At 40.2% G+C, this 26,486-nt stretch overlaps 1 protein-coding gene across 1 annotated transcript in view; it reads right to left on the reverse strand.

The window, feature by feature from the left end:
- The window catches only part of TMTC1 (transmembrane O-mannosyltransferase targeting cadherins 1), a 624,031-nt gene extending 600,825 nt beyond the window's left edge, over nucleotides 1–23,206 (reverse strand). Inside the window, exon 1 of the mRNA XM_049625225.1 lies at nucleotides 23,082–23,206. Coding sequence (XP_049481182.1) covers nucleotides 23,082–23,137 — 56 coding nt within the window. The 5' untranslated portion in view covers nucleotides 23,138–23,206. The remainder of the gene's footprint in view (nucleotides 1–23,081) is intronic.
- Nucleotides 23,207–26,486: the final 3,280 nt, after the last annotated feature.

Raw genomic sequence — 26,486 nt, forward strand, 5'->3', positions numbered from 1 at the left:
TTTTCATACTCTCACTTATGGTTCCACTCAAAGGGTCCCCCTTAATATATTTATAAATCTGGTTTAATGATCATTAACTTTTTTAGTTTTTGTTTGTGTGAGAAACTCTTTATCTCTCCTTCTATTCTTTATGATAGTCTTGTTATATAGAGTATTCTTGGCTGCAGATTTTTCCCTTTCAGTACTTTGAATATATCATGCCACTCCCTTCTGGCCTGCAAAGTTTCTGCTGAAAATTCCCCTGATAGCCTTATGGGTTTTCCCTTGTATGTAACTGTCTTCTTTTCTCTTCCTGCTTTTAAAATTACTTCTTTATCACTACTTTTTGCCATTTTAATTACTATGTGTCTTGGTGTGGACCTCCTTGTATTGAGTTTGGGGGGATCTCTATCCCTCCAAGATCTGGATGTCTGTTTCCTTCTACAGATTAGGATAGTTCTCAGCAATTATTTCTTCAAATAAATTTTCTGCCTCCTTATCTCTCTCTCCTTCTTCTGAGATCCCTATAATGCAAGCATCCCTATATGTCTGATGAAGTCACTGAGTTCCCTAAGACTGTTCTCTTTTTATTTATTTTTAATTTATTGTCAAATTAGTTTCCATACAACACCCAGTGCTCATCCCAACAAATGCCCTCCTCAATGCCCATCACCCACTTTCCCCTCTCCCCCACCCACCATCAACCTTCAATTTGTTCTCTGTATTTAAGAGTCTCTTATGGTTTGCCTCCCTCCCTCTCTGTTTGTAACTTTTTTTCCCCTCCCTCTCCCCCATGGTCTTCTGTTAAGTTTCTCAAGATCCATATATGAGTGAAAACATATGGTATCTGTCTTTCTCTGACTGACTTATTTCACTCAGCATAATACCTTCCAGTTCCATCCACATTACTACAAGTGGCCAGATTTCATTCTTTCTCATTGCCAACTAGTATTCCATTGTATTCATAAACCACATCTTCTTTACCCATTCATCAGTTGATGGATGGACATTTGGGCTCTTTCCATAATTTGGCTATTGTTGAAAGTGCTGCTGTAAACATTGGGGTACATGTGCCCCTATGCATCAGCACTCCTGTATCCCTTGGGTAAATTCCTAGCAGTGCTATTGCTGGGTTATAGGGTAGTTCTATTTTTAATTTTTTGAGGAGCCTCCACACTGTTTTCCAGAGCAGCTGCACTAGTTTGCATTCCCACCAACAGTGCAAGAGGGTTCCCATTTCTCCACATCCTTGCCAGCATCTCTAGTCTCCTGATTTGTTCATTTTAGCCACTCTGACAGGAGTGAGGTGGTATCTCGGTGTGGTTCTGATCTGTATTTCCCTGATGATGAGTGACGTTGAGCATCGTTTCATGTGTCTGTTGGCCATCTGGATGTCTTCTTTGGAAAAGTGTCTATTCATGTCTTCTGCCCATTTCTTCACCGGATTATTTGTTTTTTGGGTGTGGAGTTTGGTGAGTTCTTTATAGATTTTAGATACTAGCCTTTTATCCGATATGTCACTTGCAAATATCTTTTCTCATTCTGTCAGTTGCCTTTTAGGTTTGTTGATTGTTTCCTTTGCAATGCAGAAGCTTTTTATCTTGATGAGGTCCCAATAGTTCATTTTTGGTTTTAATTCCCTTGCCATTGGAGATGTGTTGAGTAAGAAATTGCTGTGGCTGAAGTCAAAGAGGTTTTTTCCTGCTTTCTCCTCTAGGGTTTTGATGGTTTCCTGTCCCTAAGACTATTCTCAATTTGCATAATGTTCATTCTTCTTCTTTGCTCAGTTTGGTTACTTTTCATTACTCTGTCGTCCAGTTCATTAATTCGTTGTCCTGCTTTATCTAGCCTGCTGTTTATTCCACAAGAGTATTTTTAATTTTATTCACTGTGTTCTTCATCTCTGATTGGTTATTTCTTATCTCTGTGTTACGGGTCTCACTGATGCCCTCCACTTTTTTTCTCTAGTCCAGTGAGTATCTTTATGATAATTAGTTAAATTCTCTATCAGGCATATTACTTATACCTGTTTTACTTTGGTCTCTTGCTGTGGTTTGGTCCTGATCTTTCATTTGGGAGATGTTTCTCTGTCTAATTTTGTCTGACTTTCTGTAACTGTTTCTGTGTGTTAGGAAATCAGCTACTTCTTTTGTTTTTAACAATAATAGCCTTATGAAAAAGAGATCCTTCATTGCCCTGGAGTACAGAGTTCCCTGTTCCCCAAGGTATGACACTTCTGGAAGTATCTCCCATGTGTGCTGTGTGTGCTCTGATGTTGAGTCTTTGCCTCTTTTTATCTCAGTCCAGTTGTTTGCAATGGCTCTCTTTGCCTATTGTGGACAGCAAGGTGTGTAGTGATCTGCGTGCAAAATGACATTTTCCCCAGCTGCTGCCAGAACTCAGATCCCACAAAACACACAGGTCAGGAGATGTGGTGTTGGCAGGGCTTACACAGGTCTTCTGGGGGAGGGGCCCACAGTGGTGGGACTTATGACTGGGAAGGGCAGATACCCCCAATCACAGGGTGAGGGGGCAGGGGTTCTTGGTTCAAGCAAGTTAGGTAAGGACTATGGGTGCTGCACTGGTTCCCACAAGTGGCCATTGTTTATGTTGGAAGATAGGAAAGGGAAAAGGTACCTGCCAGTTTCTTTGTTCCTGAAGGGGTCTTCCTATGATCCCTATCTCTCTGGGCCATGCTCTAAGATTAGAAAATCACCCTCCCTCCCATCTGCCCCCATCATTTTTCAAATTGCTGGGTCTACCCTGTGTCTGCAGGGGTTGTTTATCATGCTGTCTCTTTAAGGGAAGATACTCCATTTCCTAATGCCCTCTGAGCTCTCCCAAAGCCGAGCTTCCTGATTTTTAAAAATCCAGGCTTTAAGCCCTACTGGTTTCAAGAACTCACAAAATTCAGCCCCTCTCACTTTCAAAGGCAAATATTACAGTGATTCATCATCCCAATTCATGGGATTCCCCAGTGTGACAGTCTGTTTTCTGCCCTTCTCCAGACCACTGGCTCTCTCCTTACTGGGGACAGCCATGGTTGTTTCTCTCCCAGACCACCTCTTTGCCATTCCTACCTTCATTGATATAAGCTCTTCCCTGCCTTTAGTTATGGAATTTGTTCTTCTAGGCTTTGGGTCATTTCCTGGGTTATTTACACTGATATGGGTGTTTTCCAGTTGTATTTGTGGAACAAGGCAGGCTTAGGGTCCTCTTACTCCATCATCTTCCCAGCTGACTAGGTGTAAACATTTTTCAGAACCACTAGATCCATGGTCTGAATTGACTGATACCTGGAGTCCTGAAGCATCACCATAGCCTGTCTCAGACCTGGCCAAGATTCTGCTCACAGTATATCAGCAGGGTCCAGAGACCCACCTGGTAATCATTTTCCAAATCCCTGAATATACAATTAAAATAAACATACTTAGTAGGTACACAACACCCACATTAAGTCCTTGGCGAATGAAGTAAACACTATCATAACAGAGAATGTCAAATGGAAGCTTCTGAAATTGCCTCCAACCCCATAGATAGCAGCTTTTCATCAGCTTCATTCAAGAGTACACTTGAAAAACAGAGTTAAGAGAAAATTCTCCCAATGGGAAGAACCTGAATAATTTACCTGATCTTTCACTTTCCTCCACTTTTCCTGGTCTTCTGCTGAAGAAAAAGGGCCCAAGATTAAAATATATGTGGAGTTATGGATAGTGGAAACTGGCTTGGGTTGTCAGAAGACTGGAAGGAGAAACACTGGAATATCAGGGACAAGGATGTCTTGGGTAGGGGCATGTGGATGGACATATGGAAGGGGTATGAAGTATAATCTTCATTTCCATATGCACCCCCCCCCCCAGAGAGCACTAAACAACCAAGTACAAAAACAAATAACTCAACCAGTTGGCACCAATGAACCTCTGTAATCAGCTACCCCAGTGCTGACATGATAGGTGTAGGAAAGAAACTAGGCAGCAGGGATGGAGACTATGTCTGGGTCAACAGCATGAGCCCAACAGCCCAACCAAGGCCCAATCTAGCTGCAGCCACTGGCAAATATCCAACCTGCCAGAAACAGAGACCAATATGAGTGGCAAGTTGACAACAATGAATCCTTTCTATCCTAGAAGGGTAAGAGTTTCATTCTGAGCTTTCTTGCCCAGAGGGTCTCAGCCAGCACCACTCTGAGGAGGTACACAGTATCTGTTTTACAAGCACAGAATCCTGGATTTCATTGTAAAAGACCAGGGGACAGTCTTTACAAGATGTGAAAATGGATCCACGACCATGGTATCCATTGCTCCAGTGGTTATACCACTGTAACCAGAAGCTGCCAGTCTAATAAAGTATTGGAATGGATTATTAAAGGCATAGATGAAACAATGCTTTGGGATGCAGTATTTTATAAGGGTGGGACACCATCCTCCAGGATGCGGTATACATGTTGAATCAAAGAATTTTCTATGGTGTTGTGTCTCCAAAAGGAAAAATATATGACTCTAGGCACCAAGGGCTGGAAGCTGGAGTGACCCCATTTCCCATCACTCTCAGTTATCTACTTGACAAATTTGTGCTTTTCTCCCACAGCTATAGGTTGTACAAGTTTAGAAATTCTCCTAAACAGAGATCATGTCTGACAAAGGATACACAAACAACCTCATTGAATTATAAGCAATGACTTCTCCTGGGCACTTCAGGCTCCTCATGCCAAGGGACCAGCAAGCATGAAAAAGAGTAACCATTCTAATCAGGAGCAATTTCCCCTGGTCACCAAGAAGAGATAGGGTTGCTGATACACAAGAGAAATAGAAAGGAATAACTTTGATGTCCAAGTGATCCATAAAGGTGCCTTTAGGTACCCTCTTGCCCAATTTTTATTGTAATTAGAACAAGTGTAGCAACCTGGACCTTAGAAGAACATGGTGATCAGGGTGCTGACTTCTGGGTAATACGAGCCAGAGTCCTGACACCAGGTAAGCCACTAAGACCAGCAGAGGTACTAGCTGAATGCAGGGGGAATCTAGAATGGATACTGGGGAAGGACATCAGTAGTAACTGTGGCCCTCAGCCCAGCATCAGCAATGAAGTTATACTTTCATCCCACTAATCTTCCTCTTCCAAGTTTCCCCCAGCAAGAGATCCACTGGAATCCTGGAAAAGCCAGTCCCGCAATGAAAGGGAAAGCCTGATTCAGTCAGCATGAGGAATAGATTGCCCAAATCTCCTTCCAATGAGGAATTCTCCTGGTGCTGAGAATGCTGTGGCAGAGAGCCTTTAGCTGTCAGACTGTAGGGATTGCCTTAGTGGCTGAGTACTGCCTTGCCCAAGGTCATCTCCCTTCCCAGAATGACCACATCCAATGACATTGATCATCTGGCCATCTCAACCCAACTCAGGACAACTCTGCAAAGCCATCTTAGCTAAAAAGATCTACCTGGGGCATAGGCTATCTTTGGGCCTGGATCACACATCAGTGTTTCCCTCTGCCCAGTCCTGCTTCCTTCCCTCTCTTCCACAGGTATTAATCCCAAGGACTCTCCTTCATAAACATTCTGCACACTAAGTTCTACTTCAGTCTGTGTCCTGGAAACCAACCAGCCGAGGTCATATAACCTCAGTGTCCTCTCAACTCAAAATGGGGGAAATGCCTGTCCTGTTTATTTCACAGGGAAACAGGCAAATGGCATAATCTATAGGTAAGCACTTCTAAAACCATAAAGAATTACACAATTACAATGCTGTAATTACTATTGTTATTATCTAAATAATCATGTCCCCAGTTCTTCCACTCCCTACATTTTTTTTAGTGAGATCCAATTTTTGATAATGCTAAAACTTGAAAACTACTAGGTGGTTCCAGTTCTAGGGTGGATTTGCTACCCAGAAAAGGCAAAAAGAGGTTTGACTGCGAACATGAATCCTACTTCTCTTTCACAAATTAAAAAGCTACCTAGTACCAGTATTTTTTTAAATTATGGGCTTCTATCACATTTCCTATGCATTGATATAGAAGCAGAAAGAAAAAAAATCCTTTATCTACCTTCACAGATTTTAAAAATAGACAAATTATCAACCAAAATAAAACCATCAGCCTCAATCAGGTTGTCCTTTGCCATCAGTGCTAACTCAATGAAGCAGGAATGGTCACCACCTGTTCTCTCCCTGGGGGTGAGCAAACAGTCCAGCTCTGCTCTATTTAATTAATTCATGGGCAGTAAATGGGTGTCAAACAGGCCAGCATGTCACCACTATAGTCTTGTAGTCTAAAAAGGTAGCCTACTGGTTTGCAAATCTGTCCAACTGCCCAAATCTGTTGTGGTGGTTCCAGATAGATGATGAGTCAAGAACTATCTGGATGAGCTAGCTACTCAAAAAATATTCAGTGGCTCAATCACTCTACCTTTCCCATTTGATTTAGCTGTCATTTGCTTCATGTCAGACCCTGAAGTCACAGACGCTCTTCCTAAATTTAAGGAGCTCATAATTAAGCTACAAATAGACAATCAAACATGATCTACCCATCTGCTACTGAACCTGAACTTCTGTAAATGTGTCATTAATCTAGAAGCTACATTTTGCCTAGATCATTTTAAAATCCAGAGCTGCCAAAATCATCTTGTGGAAAATAATACAAGCAAGTGCACAACCACACACAGGTGCCCAGCTCAAATACATATGACACAAGGCTTACTGGCACTCTCCATTCTTATGAGTAGTTGTCATTATTATAAGTTTTCAGTGGTTGTTAGTGGTGAGCACATGGATATAGTTTTTTAAGTTTTTATTTAAATTCCAGTTAGGTAACAGATGGTGTAATATTAGTTTCAGGTGTACAATATAGTGATACTGCATTTCCATACATCACCCTGTGCTCATCACCACAAGTGCACTCCTTAATCACCATCATCTATGTAACCCATCCCCACCCACTTCCCTCTGGTAACCATCAGTTTGTTCTCTATATAGGAGTCTGTTCCTTGGTTTGCCTCCCCCTCTCTTTTTTCCCTTGCTCATTTGTTTTGTTTCTTAAATTCCACATGAGTGAAATCACACGGTGGTTGTCTTTCTCTGACTTATTTGGCTTAGCACTATACTTGCTAGCTACATCCATGTCATTGCAAATGGCAAGATTTCATGCTTTTTATAACTAAATAATATTCGTGTGTGTGTGTGTGTGTGTGTGTGTGTGTATCAACCACCTCTTCTTTATTGATTCATCAATTGATAAACACAGGCTTGTTTCATATCTTGGCTATTGTAAACAATGCTGCTATAAACATAGGGGGTTCATGTATCCCTTTGAATTAGTCTTTTTGTATTTTGGGGGTAAACGCCCAGTAGTGTGATTACTGGATCATAGAGCTATTCTATTTTTAACTTTTTGAGAAACCTGCATACTGTTTTCCATTGTGGCTGTACCAGTTTGTGTATCTACCAACTGTGCAAGAGGGTTCCTTTTTCTCCACATTCTTGTCAACAATAGTTTCTTGTTGTTTTTAGCCATTCTGACAGGTGTGAGGTGATATCTCTTATAGTTTTGATTTGTATTTCCCTGATGGTAAGTGATGATGAACATCTTTTCATGTCTGTTGGACTTGGATGTCTTCTTTGGAGAAAAGTTTATGTCTTTTGTCCATTTTTAATTGGATTATTTGGGTTTGGGGTGTTGAGTTGTATAAATTTTTTATACATTTTGGATACTAAGCCTTTATTGGATATGTCATTTGCAAATATCTTCTCCCATTCTGTAGGCTGCCTTTTAGCTAAGTTGCTTATTTCCTTCACTGTGCAGAAGCTTTTTATTTTGATGTAGCCCAATAGTTTATTTTTGCTTTCATTTCCCTTGCCTCAGGAGACATATCTAGAAAAAAAGTTGCTATGGCCAATTTCAAAGAGGTTACTGCCTTTCTCTAGTAGGATTTTTATGGTTTCAGGTCTCATATTAATCCATTTTGAGTTTATTTTTGTGTGTGGTATAAAAAGGGGTCCCATTTCTTTCTATTGCCTGTTGCTGTCCAGTTTTCCAAACACCACTTGATGAAGAGACTGTCCTTTTCCCATTGGATATTCTTTCCTGCTTTGTCTAAGATTAACTGGCCATATAATTACGGGTTTGTTTATGGGTTTTCTATTCTGTTCTATAAATCTATGTGTCATTTTGTTCCAGTACCATACTGTTTGAATTACTACAGCTTTGTAATATAACTTGAATTCCAGAATTGTGAGGCCTCCAGCTTTGCTTTGCTTTTTCAAGATTGCTTTGACTATTCAGGGTCTTTTGTGATTCCACACAAATTTTAGGATTATTTGTTCTAGCTCTTTGAAAAATGCTGTTGGTATTTCGATAGGGATTGAACTAAATGTGGAGATTGCATTGAATAATGTATAGACATTTGAACAATATTTGTTCTTCCAACCCATTAGCATGGAATGTCTTTCCATTTCTTTGCATTGTTTTGAATTTCTTTCACCAAAGTTTTATAATTTTCAGAGTACAGGTCTTTCACCTCTTTGGTTAAGTTTATTCCTCGATATTTCACTGTTTGAGATACAGTTGTAAATGGGAATGTTTCTCAATTTCTTTCTGCTGCTTCATTATTAGTATATAGGAGTACAACAGATTTCTGTACATTGATTTTGTATCCTGTGACTGACTTTATCAGTTCTAGTAGTTTTTGGTGCAGTCTTTAGGGTTTTCTATATATAGTATCATGTCATCTGCAAATAGAGCTTTATTTCTTCCTTACCAATCTGGATGCCTTTTATTTCTTTATGTTGTCTAACTGCTGTGGCTAGGACTTCCAATACTATGTTGAATAAAAGTGATGAGAGTCGACTTATCTCTTTCCTGACCATGAAAGAGAAGTTTTCAGTTTTTCACCACTGAGTATGATGTTCACTGTGGGTTTTTCATATAGGACCTTTATTATGTTGAGATATGTTCCCTCTAGACCTCCTTGGCAGAGGGTTTTTACCAAGAATGGATGTTGTACTTTGACAAATGCTTTCTCTGCATCTACTAAAATGATCATACGGTTTTTATCCTTTCTCTTATTTATGTGACATATCATGTTGATCATTTTGCAAATACTAAAACACCTTTGCATCCCAGATATAAATTCCACTAGTTCATGGTGTATGCTTTTTTGAATATATTGTTCGATTTGGTTTACTAACATTTTGTTGAGGATTTCTGCATCTATATTCATCACAGATATTGGCCTATAGTTCTCTTTTTTTGTGGTGTCTTTACCTGGACTTGTTGCCATGGTGGTGACAAGGTTCAAAGAATGAGAACAGATGTGTGCAAAAACCTCTTGTAGCCCAAGCTCAGAACCTCCCCATTATCACTTGGGCAAAGTAGGGCACAAGGCCAGCACAAATCTAAAGGCTGGAGAAACAGAACCTCCCACTTCATGGTAAGAGAAGAATTTGTGGTCATTTTTGTAAACACCTACCTGTTTTTCTTATCTATAAATATAAGAAACCTCATATAATTGTGTATTAAACAGGATAACATAAAAATCACAAGATAAATTAGAAGTGCTTAATAAATATCAGGGCCTTTCTCTCCTCCATTCCCTTTCAGACTAGGGAGGTGGGCCCACAAACCAATGAGGTAAGTTTCCTTGGATAACTTGTGGATATCCATCTTATTAATTTAAAGCTTAAACAGATGTTGGCTTTAGTTAACTTTGTAAGATTATCTAATAAATCTATTAATCATGAATTGATAAAAAGTCAATTATGTGTACATATATATGTATTGATACTAAGTTGCACTTACAGAAAAATTCTATACCAACCAATACTGGTCAGAAAGATCTCCAAAGAGACCCCACTGAACCAACTCCCCCCAGCATTCAATCCTCAAGTCTGGGCTTGTGCTGTGATTCATAACCAATTGAATATAATGAAAGTAGTGCCAGCTTTCAGGCCCAGACTGCAAAAGACTGGCAGCTTCCATTTCCTGTATCTTGAAACACTAACTTGTAGAGCCCTGAACCACCATGTAAGAAAACCAACTATGCCCCTCCACCTTCAGCTGTTCCAGCCTCCTAATATCTGAAGCATCACAGATGAATCTCCAAGCAACATGGAGCAGAGATGCATCATCCCTCCTGTGCCCTGAATTCCTGACCCACAGAATCATAGATATGGTAATAATAATAAAATATTTTTTAGTCACTATGTTTTAGGGTAGTTTCTAATGCAGCAATAGATATTTGAAACAGCCAGGAAAACCCTGGACATCGCTGAATATCGCCACTGGGAGCAGAAAGCTGGCACTACTGCCCTGTGCTGCTGTTGTAACACACACTGGCCATTGATCTGTGAATCTGAGAGGAACTAAGGACTCAAGAACACTGGCATAATTTAAAGGAGGCAGGCAAGGGAAGTGTGGTTTCACCACGGTGTCAAGACTCACACCAGCTCTGACACACAGTCTGGAAACAAACGATTATGAGCAGAGCCAAAGGGAAGCCCAGATCTGTTCCATCTACACACAGGCTCCTTGAGTGCTGAGCTTAGCATCACCTGCAAGGCTTCCTGAAGGTTAAAACAGAGAACCAGGCTCATCAGCAACAAGGTTTGGGAGCAAAGCCAGTTGTCTGGTCCTGGATGAACACTCATCATTGCACATGTGGATATACAAAACACAGATAAAACCATGACCTGCCACCTCGAGTGGCAAGTTGGATTGAAGCAATCACAAACTGGGCAAGCATACCTCATGCTTTATTATTTTTTTAACGTTTATTTGTTTTGAGACAGAGACAGAGCATCAGCAGGGGAGGGACAAAGAGAAAGGGAGACACAGAAATCAAAGCAGTCCAGGCTTTGAGCTGTCAGCACAGAGCCCAACGCAGGGCTCAAACTCACAAACCCTGAGATCATGACCTGAACAGAAGTCGGACACTTAAACGACTGAGCCACCCAGGCACCCTGCTCATGCTTTAATAGTACGCTGAAGCTCTACTTGTCACCTCACAGTTCCATTAGGCACTACTAGGAAGCATCAGTAACAGCAGAATGTGCCAGCCCAATGCACATTGCATTAAAAAATGTAGCATCCCTTGGAGCAGAGACTCAGAGAGGAAAAGTGTCAGAGGTGCTAACACTAATGCCAATTTGAAAACCAATTACCATGTGAGTAAATGCACTGAGAAGGAGCTGTTCATCTGTCCTCTTCAGCCACACCTGTACATTCATATATAAGCACCAAACATGTATTGAACACTTACCCTGCATCCCATGTTCTTCTGGGGTCCTTAGGAGGGTGGAATCAAATTTCTGAAAAAGAAGGTGCTAGCAATCAACCACTAAATGTCTACACAAGTCACACACTGTGATTCAATTACTGAACACCACCAGATTCAATAATTGAGTGCTTTATTCCAGTGAACAAGTATTTTTTTAAAGTACCTCCTATTTGCCAAGTACTGCTCAAGTTTTTAAGATTGATGGGGAGTCAAGACACTTGAAAATTACACACATCATAAAGAATATTAAGTTCTATGGGAAAAAACAGAAGGAAGGGAATAATTTTGACTGGAGGATCTAGAAAGGCTTCATGAAAGAGCTGACCTGTGAACTAAGACTGAAAGACAGATTAGGAGAATTTTGGGAAGCAAAAGTAAAGGAAACATGCATTCAAGGTCAGAAAAAAAAAAAAGGTGCATTCTAGGAAAAGTAAGCAACAGGAACAAAGGAACAGGAGTCTAAAACAATGGGTAGGGGTACCTGGGTGGCTCAGTCAGTTAAGTGTCAGATTCTTAATTTCGGCTCAGGTCATGAGTGTCAGAATCTTAATTTCCGCTCAGGTCATGATCTCATGGTTGGTGAGATCCAGCCCCACACTGGGTTCTGTGCTGACAGGGCGGAGCCTGCTTGGGATTCTTTCTCCCTTCCTCTCTGCCCTTCCCCGACTCACACTCTTTCTCAAAATAAATAAACTTAAAAAATTTTTAAATAAATAAAAATAAAATAATAAAATAACACAGGATAACATAAAATAAAATAAAATGATGGGGGATGTTTCTGGAAGCAAAACATAAAGTGACAAGAGAATGAAATGAATGGAAGGTATGAGGGAGGGTACTGGGCGGCAAAGCTGGAGGTGAGTTGGGCGTCACACTATAAAAAGCCTTGAATATCATCCTAAGACAAGTAGAATTAACTGTATTACTAGGAAGTGCTAAAGTGTGAGGTGCTAGGAACTGCAAAAAGACCAATTCAAAACAATAGAAATAAGCAAAAAGTATCTCTCCCTCAAACTGCAAGCTACTAACACCAGGGAGACTTTACATCCCTTTGCACAATCAGCACCACCAGGAGGGTGGGGACTGAGTCCCTCACAGTCATGGCTGCATCCCAGCTCCTCTCAGGGCTGCCGTGCACTGCTGTGACATAAATATTTGTGAAAAGGAGTAAATTAGTTTCTCCCTGTCTACCCAAGTTGAAAATTGCTTCTCTTGTTTGTATCACAACATATTGCTTGTTCCTGCAGCCATTTATGTGTTTTAGTGTTCTTCTTTGATATTTTAAAGTAATATATGGGCAGGGACAAGATTGTATCTATTCAAATACCTCCTGAAACCTAGCAGAGAGCCTTGCAAACTAGTTACTCATTATTTGTTCGGTGTATAAATAGTATGGAAGATAAAACAGTCTCATTACATCACTTCAACATGCTATTCTACTATTCTACACCAAAAAGAAAACAATCTAAGTTTGCTATTCTGCTTCCTGTAATGTATACAAAAGAAATGAAATCGTGACCTTAAAGAGGTGTCTGCGCTCCCATATACCTAGCAGCATTATTTACACTAGCCATGACGTGTAAATGATCTAAGTATCCACTGACAGATGAATGGATAAAGAAAATGTAATATATATAATGGAATACTATTCAGCCATAGAAAAGAAGGAAATCTTGCCATTTACGACAACATGGAAGGACCATGAGGGCATTATGCTAAGTGAGATAAGACAGAAGAAAAAAAAACTGTATGATCTCACTTATATATAAAATCTAAAAAAGCCCCAAACTCATATAAATACAGAGAACAGATTGGTGGTTGCAGAGGTGATGGTTGGGGGGTGGGGAAAATAGAAGAAGGTAGTCAATAGGTACAAACTGTAAGTTATAAGATAAATAAATTCTGGGGATGTAATATATAGCATGTTGACTATAGTTAACAGTACTGCATTGTGTATCTGAAAGTCACGAAGAGAGTAGATCCTGTTTTAAAAATTGATCAATTTATTTCAAACTAAAAAAAAAAAAAAAGAAAGTAGAACTTAAAGTTCTTATCACAAGAAAAAATCTGTAACTATGGGAGGTGATGGATGTTAACTAAACTTGTGGTAATCATTTAACAACATATACATATGTCAAATCATTATGTTGTACACCTAAGACAATTATACGCCAATCATGTCTCAATAAAACTGGAAGTTAATCAATTAATTCGCCATCATTTCTGATATCATTTATGGTCTTTGTTTTTTGTTCAACACGTAACAATGAAGAGATACTTCCCATATATTTTTTCACCACTTTGTCATCTACAAAATGCATCTTTCTTTCCTATTTCATGTTCTCCTCCTTAGAAACCTGAACTGGAATCTACTTAAATGAGTCTTCTCTTTTTCATATCCTAGTATAACTTGATTCCTACACAAATTTTCTCACCTCCGTCCTACACCAACCTCCCGGATCTTCTTATGAATCCAAATGGCCTTCTCTAATATCCTTCACTAAATAAATGTCCAACTTTTCAGCTACTTGGCTCTTCTATCTTGTTTCCATGGATCCTTTTCAATTAGTGCCAAAGTGTGTTAAAAACCTTTTTAAAAGGTCATTTTACTAAGAGGATATTCACTTTTTCTTAGTCCCCAAGTTAAATTCTACCAGCTGGTGATCACATTGACCAAAATTCCCCTTCAGTTTAATGCACTTTCTCTCTCTGCAAGTTTTGAACTGGGAGAGTTTTCTACTCTACTCATTTGTTCTTTCTTCTAATAATTGTCTCCACGCTACTATTAGCACAGATTTTTAGCTGGACTAAAATCAAATTGCTTTCTACAGGTATAAAAGGAAGACACTGCCTACAGAGAATGTCATAGGACATTCTACAGAATTTAGAATAGCGGTCTTTGTATTTCTTTCCTCATGTATTTCCTAAGATAATTTCTTTAAACGATGTCTTAAATTTTACCTTTCTAAGTTGATACCTAAATTTTTTCATCATAATTTTAATTAGTTGAATGAATGTTATGTCCAGTGCACTGTAAATGCTGACATTATGAAAGTGATATTACCGCTTTATACATCCCCCACAGTATCTAAATGCAATAATGACTGATCATCTACTTACACAAATGTGAATACGTTCATTTCATATCCTTCTTTCTTTCTCCTGAAACTCCTATTTCCATTCCATTTTCCTCTCAGCATTTCATCTTACTGTAAGATACTTTTATGCTTGAAATTCTTTTGTTGATTGTCTTATTTCTCTGCATCAAAATATGCACATAAATTAAATTTTTCCTTTAGACCATAAGGCCTTCTAAATGTGAAAAAATATGTTTAATTAAGCTGTTATTAGCTATTATTAATATATAATGAATATAACTATATTATAATCTTTCATAAATAAATATTAAATACAAAATATGCACCTCTTAATAAAGATGGAGGTGGCTATTTTGAGTGAGCGTGGTTTGGTTTGATTGGTAATTCTCATCTCTGAGATCACTATTAATTATTGCTAGAAAAGAACATGCAGCATTCTTTTGGGTTCCTGGACCCAGTTTCAACATGGTTGGGAAAAGGTGTGGCTTCCCCCAAACAACAAACAATTCTCAGACACAACCTGGGTGTCCTACAATTCAACCCAATTCTGACATTATCTACCTAAAAACAGCACCAGATTCCAGGTTAAGAACTCAGTCCCACAAGCCTGCCTGCCCCTCACCCCTTCAGAGGACAGTCACAAGCCCAGATTGTCCCTGTGCTTCTGACAGTCCTTAAGTCAGAGGTTCAACCCCCTCCTTGGGTTTAATTTCCTACAAGGGCTCACAGAACTCACAGAAACATTTTACTTACTAGATTGCTGGTCTATTGTAAAAGGATACAACTCAGGAACAGCCGGATGGACGAGATGCATAGGGCAAGGTAATGGGGAAAAAGCATGAAGCCCTTATAACCTTATAACTTACAAAATTTTGAACATCCCAAATTATAGTTTCACAATCAATCTAATGGGAATAGAAGAGATCACGTTGTCTACTCCCTTTCTGCTGCTATAGGAATACACTGAAGTAAACATATGTCCACCAAAGGCCAGAAAAATTAAATGATGGATGAGATTTAACACCAGTGCTCTGAAGTGAGACTTGATCCAGTTGTGTATTGGCACAGCTTCTGTGTAACTTAGCTTTCTTAGAGCCTGGTATGAAATGACTCACTTCCCTGGCCCCTTCTAGAGGAGTGAAAACAGCCAATGGACAAGACAACAAGCCAATGGACAGGACAAGTCCATTAAGATCTGGACAGAGTATCATACTCCATAAACAGAGAAGTGAGAATCAGAAAGTACAGTGAGAGGAAAAAGGCAATCTTATACCATTGGTGGATGTCCAGGTTGCAGAAGCATATGTATCAATATGTACCAAAAGCTTTAAAAAAAGCACATAATGTTTGACTGAGTGATTCCACCTCCAGAATTCTCTTAAGAGAAAATAACCAAGGAAGTACACAAAGATATGTGTATAAAAGTGTTCCTTATATTATTATAGGAGCAAAAAAATTGAAAAATACAAAAGCTAAATGTCCAACCATAAGGAAATGATCAAATTAATTTTGGTAAATAATCAAATTAACACCGTGAACTATTATGAACAATTAAAAATGATAATGTGAAACTATACTGACATGGGGATATTTTTTCATTATATAAATATTTTTAAGAGAAGATAATTAAACGGTGCAGTGGGTTCCTATTTTGTTTTTAAAAAGACATGAACGCATGGGAAACACTTATCTGTGTAATAAAGTAAGTTATGAGCTGAACGGTAGGAGAAAATGTTGATGACACATTGTTAAGTTTAAAAGGCCAACTCCAGGACAGTATTACATTATGACTTCCAGTTAAATAAAATAATCATATATATATATATGCATACAGTGTGTGTATTCATTAAATATATATGTGTCTGTTAAATATATACAGCATATACTACATTATCTGTATATGAAGAATGAGAGGATCTACACTAAAATGTTAACAATGATAGGATTACACATGGGTTTTATTTTCATTTTTATATATTTATGAATTGTCCTAATTTTCTACCAGTACTTATTTTTCATGATCAGGAAAGGCAATGATTCTTTAACTCTTATCTGCAACATCGCTGCTCGTTCCCTTGCAAATAAAAGCCACAAAAAGCCAGTACTAGCTGCCCACTTGATGACATCTAAACACTGGTAATTCCATATTTTGCTTTTGGTATTGAAAGCGTAGGTGTGAAGGAGGGGAACAAGATAAGACATCCTTTATGTCATATCCTTGATACATATGACTGATTCCCACAGATATAATAATTAAGACCAAACATTTAGATTACACAACATAGCATCATTATTTAAAAGAGACAAAGAATTGGGTGCCTAGGTGGCTCTGCTGGTTGAGCATCCAACTCGATTTCAGCTCACGTCAACTAAGCATGGAGCCTGTTTGAGATTCTCTCTCTCTCTCTCTCTCTCTCACCCTCTGCCCCTCTCCCCTGCTCATACTCGCTCTCTAAAAATAAAAACAAAAAAAATTTTTAATAAAAAAAAAGAGAAAGAACTTATTGTGTTCCCAAAAATTAAAAAAATCTTGAAAGATGGTATTATTCTGTTACTACATTCTTATGAGCTACATTAAGTAATATAAAATGGAAGATATATATCACCTTGGGTGATCCACATGCAATCCTATCTAAAAATATGCATACACTATCTACATGGATCCTTTTTCTTCTCTTGTGTGATAGATTACAAGAAAGTGCCAGGTGTCTGAAGTATGCCCAGTTGGATTTCATAATATCAAAAGGAATTATCAAATATGGAGTAACTGCAGTAATGAGATAACTATGTGAAATACCGTCACATATAAGAAATCACTGAGAAATAGAGAGGAGCCACGAATCTGGAGTTTAAAAAATTTACTAATTTCTAAAATGCAGCAAGTAAACTCTAAAACTATAGATGAAGGAGCTCAACACAACATGACAAAACATTCTGGAATAGATTACTAAATAAATGGTTGTAAGCACTTACAAAAGGATCTCTGATTAGACTGAAAGCCAGTATGGGTTTAGAAAAAATTAAGATCGAACTAATTAACCGCATTTTAAAAATATGATCATTAAACCGGGAGTTCTAGAAATACACTCGCATATTTAGTTTTGGAAAATCTCTCATAAAATCTCTGCATTCAAGAGAGAGAAATGTGAGCTAGACAAGAACCCAGTAAGGCGGACTGGCAGGAGTCACAGTGTAGTGATGGATGAATCCATGCCATCTTGAATAGAAGCCTCCAGCTTGTGCCTAAATGCTTATGTGTGTGTGAATGTGAGTGTGTGAATGTGGGATATTTATGTGTTCTTATGTATGAATGGGTGAGTGGACTTAATGGAGAGCTACTACTACTACTACAATACACACACACACACACACACACACTGCAAATTTGCCTCAATTCCTTTTTTCCTTACCACACACATCAATGCTGCATTGGGTCCTTAAACTTCTCCAAAGTGTTTGTTGACTTCTTACCCAATCTGTCTACTTCTCTCACCATCTCTCCTACTACCTGGTTGAAGTTCACTATCTCGCAACCACCTGGTTGAAGCCACCACTGCCTCTTGCTTAGACCACAGCAAATACCTCCTGGCTGGTTGTCGGTTTTGATTCTCATTCCCTAAAATTCATTTTGCGGAAAATCCTCCAACTTACTGGAATCAAATGAAAGCTCCCTATCCTGGCCCCAGAGCTCCCTGTCTGACCACTGTCCACCTCTCCTCTCAACATCCAGGCAACTGTAACACTCTCTCCCCTCTCCTCACATCCCACTCCCACCCTAATGCTCTGAAATGGCTATGCCCCTTGCCTAGCTCCCTTCCCTTCTCTCCTCCCCACCATTCTGTCTTTGAGATTTTATTTTAAATGTCACCCCCCGCAGAGGCCTCTTAGACCACTCAATTACAAGTAGCCATCCTTCACACAGCCCTATTTTAATTCTCTGTGTGGTCCCGCATCAGTCAAGATCCAGTCAGGAGACAAAAGCCTCACAAGGTATATTAAGAGAGAATTTAATCATAGGACTTAACTCATATGAGGACTTTAAGATACAAAACAGATGAACATAAGGGAAGGGAAGCAAAAATAATATAAAAACAGGGAGGGGGACAAAACAGAAGAGACTCTTAAATATGGAGAACAAACAGAGGGTTACTGGAGGGGTTGTGGGAGGGGGGATGGGCTAAATGGGTAAGGGGCACTAAGGAATCTACTCCTGAAATCATTGTTGCACTCTATGCTAACTAACTTGGATGTAAATTTTAAAAAATAAATTAAGTTTAAAAAAAAAAGAGAATTTAATATTGTGATAACCAGGTATGAAACTGTTAACTGAGTAACTGAAAAGACAAAAACAGAAAACTAAGGTATCGCAAAAGCAGCATTATGGGAAGCAGCTTCCAACCCTAGAGCTAGAGAAACAAATGGAAGAGGTCGGAATTATTTTAAAGAAGAAGTTTGGAATGGGAACCTGGCCGAGGTGAAATTAAGGGAAATTAATATCTTCTGGTGCTGATATTACTGAGAGGCCGGCAATGAAGGTGATTCTGCACATACAGAAAAAAATTGCAAACCAGATTCATCTGTTGCTATGGGAGGCACTGCTATAGGGATGTGAAGAAGCCTGACAGGGTGATATTAGCGGAATGACAAGCAGACAGGAAACTGATGGGAAGAAGCTGAGTCGCTTCTTCCCACCTCCCACCCCAGCCTCCCAGTCTCTCCCTCTGCTCTTTGTTGGTAGACCTGACCAGGGATCCAGCTGGCAAAGTAAAAAAAAGAAAAAAAAGCGGTTTGCACAGTCTCATCCCTAGCAACATAAAGGTAAGTGGAGAAAGAGCGGAGAAGGGTTTAGAGACAAAAGAAACTAGTTTGATACCTGGCAAAAATACTTATCACTTTAATTTTTCCTATTTATTCATTAATATATTTGTTGTTTGCCTCTCCCTGCTGTGAAGTTGAATCATATGAAATTGCTATTTCTCAAACTCAAAAACCTCTTAAATATTAGCAATTTCATATGGTTCAACCTAATTAAGTTCCTGTGGGCGGGAATTTCATCTGTCTTGCTCAAAGTTAAAGTCTAACATGAAGTTTGTGAATTAATATACTATTGGATTCTAAACACTACTGATGAAGTGTTTAACACCAAAGCATAAAGAACACAATTTCACTTTTCTTTGATAACTAAAAAATACTTCAAACTCCTGCCTCATTAATTTCTATACTATGATAGTATAAAAATTAAAAGTGTAGAATTGATGGTTAACAGAATGCCAAATAAAACAAGGTTGACAGTATAAGATTCATAGTTGAAAGTATACTAACCTGAAAAGATACATATAAAATGCTTCCTTGAGGTCCAGTCTTCTTAAACCCGAGCTGAACTACTTTTGCAGGCAGGCAATCTCAACCTAATTTTTGGAAAAGCAATAAAAACCCTCAAGAAAGCTTCTTTCTGTTTCAATTACAAAAGCCCCTTCTCAAAATTAAAGTTCTCTCAGCCTCTTACTGTCAGAATAAATGACAAACCCAGAGTTTTCCATTCAAAGCTGATTTCACTACATATTTCACATTTCACATAGACATAGTGCATTTTAAATCATTCATTCATCTCCATGTGAAAACAAAAAGATGAATTCACCTTTGATAAAAAGGGAGTGTAAACCATTTCCCCTGGCTTTTCCATCCCATAAGACCAAAAGGATTTCAAAGTTAACTGTCCTCAGAGAGGTTGCCTGGCATGATTAAGAGCACAGAGTTAAGGGCCAGCCTGTAGGTGAAGAACAATCCCAGCTTTGATGCTTCTTAGATGCATCAGCTGGGCGGGTCACTTAGCCTCTCAGGGTCTCTGTTTCTTCATACGTTACCTTTAAATAACAATAGAACATAACTCATAGGATAGCTGTGAGGATTAACTAAGTTAACACAAGTAAAACTGTAAGTGCTAAATACACCCACAGTTTCTAAATTTCAAAGTATCTAAGAATCCCTGCATCCTGCAAATGCAGATACCCTAAGCCTAGCTCCATAAAATCTAATTCAGTGCATCTTGAAGGAGGCCCACAGGTTTGCCCATTTACTAAACATCTCAGGTAAATAAAGGCAGGCAGTGCTGAGACCATGAGAAACACAGGTCTACAAACTTTGGGCATCAACTCCACACTTGCCAGACAAACTCAGCTCTCTCTGGTAACTCAACAGGCATTCACTATCATTTAAGCTAAAATTCCAGCAAGAAAAAAATTAAATATGCTGTTTCATCATCTGTTTCCAGTGTCTCAAATGAGGATTCTACAACACTTTCCAGGTGAGTTTCCACAGTCCAATAAAAAACACAGTGTGTTCTCCTGCCTTCCTCTAAAGCTGCTGGATGTTCTTCTCATCTTTTGCCATCATCTCAGCTCTCAAATGCTCATAAGTGTTAAAAAAAAAAAAAGTGCTCATAAGTGGTTTCCATAGTCTTCTTAGACCATTCTACCAATAAATATCATCAGATTCTTATTTTTCCTCTAAGGCAAGTCTCTCTGGCCCTTAATCATTTTGGTTGCTCTTTTTCCACAGTCCATCCAGTACCAAAAACAAATCAGCAAGTTATCATCCTCACGTACCTGAAGTACCAAAGGATGTGATTTGCAGGCACCAATGCAAACATTTAGTGTACTTGGAGGTGAAAGCAAAGTTCATGGTTGTGATTCAAGTTTGATGCAGGACACCCTCACATGGCTTTAAAGGAAAGGGGAGGGAAGGAGCATGGGGCAGGGGGAAGGGGAAGGGGAGCCGGGCAAGAGGAGCCATGCCCATGACCAAGTTCAGAGGTAGCTTTTGTCACTATTGTCATCTTAGTATTCAGGGTAACAATTGCACCAAAGAAAGTCACTAACCATATGTAGAAGTTCGCAAGTCCCAGAAGGAAACCCTCAGAAAAGGAGGTCAGCAAATAATGCAAATCAGATCAGAAAAACATTATTTTCTTCAAAAGTGATTGCTAGGTTGATGGTTTTTAGCAAAGGTCTGCCCTTCTTTTAAAGATGTGACTGGCAGAGTACTGAACAGAACAGGGATTCATGTTAACTGCTTTGGGGACAAGTTATTTTCTGGTCCTGTACTGTAAGAGGGAAAAAAATTCCATAGCTTCTTGCTTGTGGACTGAAAGAAAAAAAAAAATGACCCTCTTCAAGAAAGCAGGTTACCAACATAGCAGGAACTTAGTTCTGAGTTGGTGGAGTAAGAAGAGAACTTCCAGTAGTTCTGAAATTCCCTCAGGGTATTTTCAGGCTTGAATTTTACGGTACCATCCACCAACAATCATCCTTCACTACACTGTCCTGGAGGAAGTGCCAAGGATCCTCATTCTCCATGGAGAGTCACAGTCAAAGTCACAGCAGATTCCAGCTGAGAGCCACAAGAGCCCTGTTTGGAATCAGTGCACCCTTTAACTCTGCAGTAACCAGGGCCTCTGGTGGGTCCAGGGACATCCTAGTTAGGATAAAGGACCAAGGAAATGTCATACCTCCGTTAAAATTTAAAAAAAATTAATAAATAAAAATTTAAATTAAAAAAAAAAGGTAAAGAACAACCTTATTAACCTTAGTTATCTGGAAAAGTTCCTAAACAGTCACAAAAATAATCATATTCACTAACATTTGTTAAGTATCATCTTTGTGTGCAGAGGAACATCCTAGGGGCTAGAGTTCATCTCTTAGAGCCTACATTGTATGGGGGACCAACCCGGAGAATATCTGGGAGAAGAGAAACAGAAAGTGCCAAAGCCCTGAAGGGGCAGTATGCTTGAGTGTGCTTGGAATGCACAAAGAACATGAGTTCTAGAATGCAACAAGGATGTGGAATGAACAAATTGAAAGTGCATGGAAGATTATATCCCAGAGGTAACCAGGAGACAGATCACAGAGAACCTTGTGAATAGAAAGTATCTATTATCATGTATGTGTATTGGGGTGGGGTGGGGGAGGGGAGATACTATTTTTTGGCATAATCAAGCATTTCTTTCTTCTTCTGTGTGTGTTAAGTGGACTAACAGTACTCAAAGGTAGGGAAAGTATGAATATTGCTCCAAAGGAAGTCAGGTAAATCAGGTGATAAAAAAATAGCTTCAGAAGATGCCTTCATCCAGGGACTCACTAGACAACACAGAGGCAAAACTTCATTATCTAGGAGTATGGAACCCCTGTTTTTCTCCCACACAACAAGGCTGAGATTTGAGTCTCCATTCATTAATTCATCTGCCCTTGATACCTCAGCTACCATTAATTTGGCTGGTACTTTCTTTTTTTCTGTAAAACTTCCATGGCCTTCAATCCTATTTTACCTGAGCTGTATCAATAAGGACCCTTGCCCCCAGTGGCTGGAAGAGAAACTGCAAATGAAAGTTATGTTATAAATATTTGTTGAATGAATGCACAGTTTATTGGCCATCTGTAACACTCACTGATCCTTGTTCCCTGGGCCCAGGAAGGTTTCCCTAAGTACTGAAGGCAGTCTATACGCATTTAAGGCAAGCAACCTAAAGACCACTAGCATTCTCTATAATACTTTTTTGTAGAGAAAGTGGGAGTGGTGTCACCAGATGGGGAGGGAAGTGTGGAGGGTGGCAAAACAAAACAAAACAACAACAACAACAACGAAAAAAAAAACAAAAAAAAAAAAAAAAAAAAAACAGAAAAACCTAGTCCCACAACTTCTCCGGACTCAGGGGCCAGCTGGGAGCGCGAGGTGAGGGACTCACTTGAAGGTGAGGACGCAGAGCGGCCGGTAGGACTTGTGGCTCGCGTTCTCGGCCATGCCCTTGCCCTAGAAGTCGTTGGTGAAGACGCCCCAGCGGAGGAGGGCGCCGGGCCGCACGTCGGGGATCCTTGTGCACGCACTTGCCCGCCAGGGAGGCGCCACAGCAGTAGCAGCTGCCTCTGCACACGATGCCTCCTCCGCCCCACTGCGCATGCCCCGGCCCCACTACCGGCCCCTGCCGTAAAACCCTACTCCCCGCCCCCGCCCCTCGAAAATCTGGAGAACACACGCCGGTCTCCCCAGGCTGAGCCCCCGTCGCCCGCGTCCCCGGCCGCGAGAGTTCGCACGCAGGTGGAGCGGGGTCGCGGCGCTGGGGCGCCCGAGAGGCGGAGAAGGGGCAACGGGGTCCTGCCTGGCGCTCCGGGCCGTCCCCCAATCATGCACCCTCACCCCCCTCCCCACCACCAACGAGGTTGGGGAGGGCCTCGTCTGCGGGCACCTCCGGGCCCAGGGCGGGCTTAGCAAGTGCGCATCCCGAAACCCCCTCCACCCCGCGCTCCGAGAGAGGGAAAAGTGGCCGCCGCTTCCCGGCAAGTTCCCGGCTTTCAGCACCCCGGACAACAGCGGCGGCGGCGCCCGGAGACACGCTCTCCTGCCCGGCGCCCGCGCTCGCGTCCCGCCGCCCTGTCCGCGCCTCGTCCCCGGGCCTTTCTGTCCCCCACCTGCCTGCGCCCCGCGCCTGCAGCCTCGGCGTGGAGGAGGCCGTGGGGGAGACGGAACTGCCCGAAGCACCTTCCCGAAACCAAGAGAAAGGGTCTCCTGGCCGAGGGCTTCCTGCTCGCCCCGCGCAGTCTGTTCAGGGGCGCCAAGGGCTGTTTTCTCTTTACCGCCCTCCTGTTGCTCAGCTCGCACTTAGGAAAAGTCCCAGGTTCGACTTTCAGCTTGGGTCTGGGTGCTAAGTTAGTTTCTGAAACATTTCTTCTAATTCTAGTGATAGGGAGATGGGTAGCAAATTCCTCTTCCTTCTCTTTCAAGTGGATCGCTTGGGTCTGATTATTAGTTTTCGGGTTCTGCGCGCGTTTCAACTTTTCTGCCAACAATACTCAAACTGCCTAAGTCCTCTGCTTGGAGCCTAAACTTCCCTGTCTTCTTCAAAAGTCATTTTCCTTTTAAAAATGCTAATTATAATCTATCATTAATTACAAGTCCCTGAGTGCTGCTCACTAGACAGGTCTCTGTTTGAAAGTCTCTTTCAAGCCCCTTGTAAATGACCATTGTCGCATGGTAATAGTTTGGGCCTATGATGAGGCAAGAAATACTCAAACTTTATTACTTCCTAATTATTTTACTACATTATACTATTACCTATGCTCTTGAGATTATTTTTATTTTTTATGCCTATATGATGGAAATGATCTCTAATAGTGTGCTATGGCACATCTTTTCAGAACTACACATTCAGCGACATGATGTTGGTAGTTTGCAATCAGCCATGTTGGAAGTATTGATACCATGTAAATTGACAAGTACTACAAATGAGGGCTTGATTTATTGTTTTATTGATCGTTTACACAGAATATAATAGGAAAAATAATATTGTACGTTTTTAAATTTTATTTTTGAGAGTGCATATGCGAGCAGGGGCAAGGGACAGATGGAGAGAATCTTAAGAGCCATACGTGGGGCTTGATCCCATGACCCTAGGATCATGACCTGAGCTGAAATCAAGAGCCAGATGCTCAAGCCAGCTAGGCTGAGCCCCTAGGCGTCCCAATAATGTAAATTAAATATAAAAGTGTGTATTTCCTTGGCCATTGCATTGTGAATAGCACAAAAAATTGAGGCAGTTTTATTTCAGCATTAGAAAACTTTTCTATTCAGCCAATAAGTCAGTCACAGCATTAGCAAAAGAGCCAAGTTCTAATATCTATCTTTGTTATTTCACTTTTGTCTTACTCATAAAGTAAATAAAAATATCAACCAATGTTCATGTCAGCACTGTATTCATTTGGGGGGCACGTGGGTACTCAGTTAAGTATCCCACTCTTAATCTTGGCTCAGGTCATGATCTCACAGTTGTGAGATAGAGCCCATGGTTGGGCTCCATGCTGGGTGTGGAGCCTGCTTGGGATTCACTCACTCTCTGTCTCTCTCTCTCTCTGCCCCTCCCTACTCTCAAAATAAACAAATAAACTTTTAAAAAAAGAACTACATTCATTTGTCAATGACAACCATAGATTGGTTATAGATACAAGGGTTTGACAAAAATCAACAAAAGCATTCTGTAAGAATCATTTGACTATATGGAATTTAAAAAAGTATATTGTTTATTTTATTATTATTTTAAAATTGGTTACTGCACATCCTTCATATAAGTAAAAGTTCTAATAAATCTACTTATGTATATTGCTATCCACGGAATGTTTGTGTCCCTCAAAACTTCATGTGTTGAAACTTAATCCCCAATGTGATGGTGTTTGGAGGTGGGGCTTTGGGATGTGACTAGATCATAAGGATGGAGTGCTAATGAATGGGATTGATGTCTTTATAAAAGAGACCCCAGAGAACTCCTTCACCCCTCCTACCATCTTACTATGATGACACAGTAAGAAGACAGCTATCTATGAACCAGGAAGTGGACCCTCAGTGAACACTGAATCTGCCGGCACCTTGGTCTCTTGGACTTACTTCCAGGCCTCTGGAGCTGTGCAACATAAATCTTTGTTTTTTATAAGCCACCCAGTTTATGGTTATAGCAATGTGAATTGACTAAGACACACACACATAGATAGATAGATAGATAGATAGATAGATATAGATATAGATAGACGATATAGATATAGATATAGATTAGATATAGATATAGATATAGATATAGATATAGATATATACACACATACTTTTTTGGGGAGCCAGTGGTTAAACTGGATAGAGAAGCATAAACCTCAATGATGTCATTAACCAGTTTTATACCAGCACTCCACCTCTGTATCACACCTATGGCCACATGGGGTATTTCTTTTGAACATCTGACAGAAGAGGAAAAACCCAGAGCATGGTTCATTTTTAATCTACTTAGTAGACAAACGTTAAGCATTACAATCCCACTCAGGAATGGCTACAAATGACCTCAACAGCTTGGGCTTCACTAATGAAGGCTGATGTAGCTACTGCCACCTCTGAACATACAACCTACCAACAACAAAGACCCAATATGGCACTATTCCTCAAGGATACCAACTGGCCACTTCATGGCTTCTTCTCACAAAAATAGACAACTCTTCTAGGTATCTGTTTGCTTTTCTTCCCCCTGAGTCTCGGCCAGCATCACTATTCAGGACTTTACAGTATGCCTGATTCCATACAACCTAGCATCCAGCCAGCAGTCCCACTTCACAGTGAAGGA

The sequence above is a fragment of the Panthera uncia genome, chromosome B4 (assembly GCF_023721935.1).
Source record: "Panthera uncia isolate 11264 chromosome B4, Puncia_PCG_1.0, whole genome shotgun sequence".
Taxonomy (NCBI): Eukaryota; Metazoa; Chordata; class Mammalia; order Carnivora; family Felidae; genus Panthera; species Panthera uncia.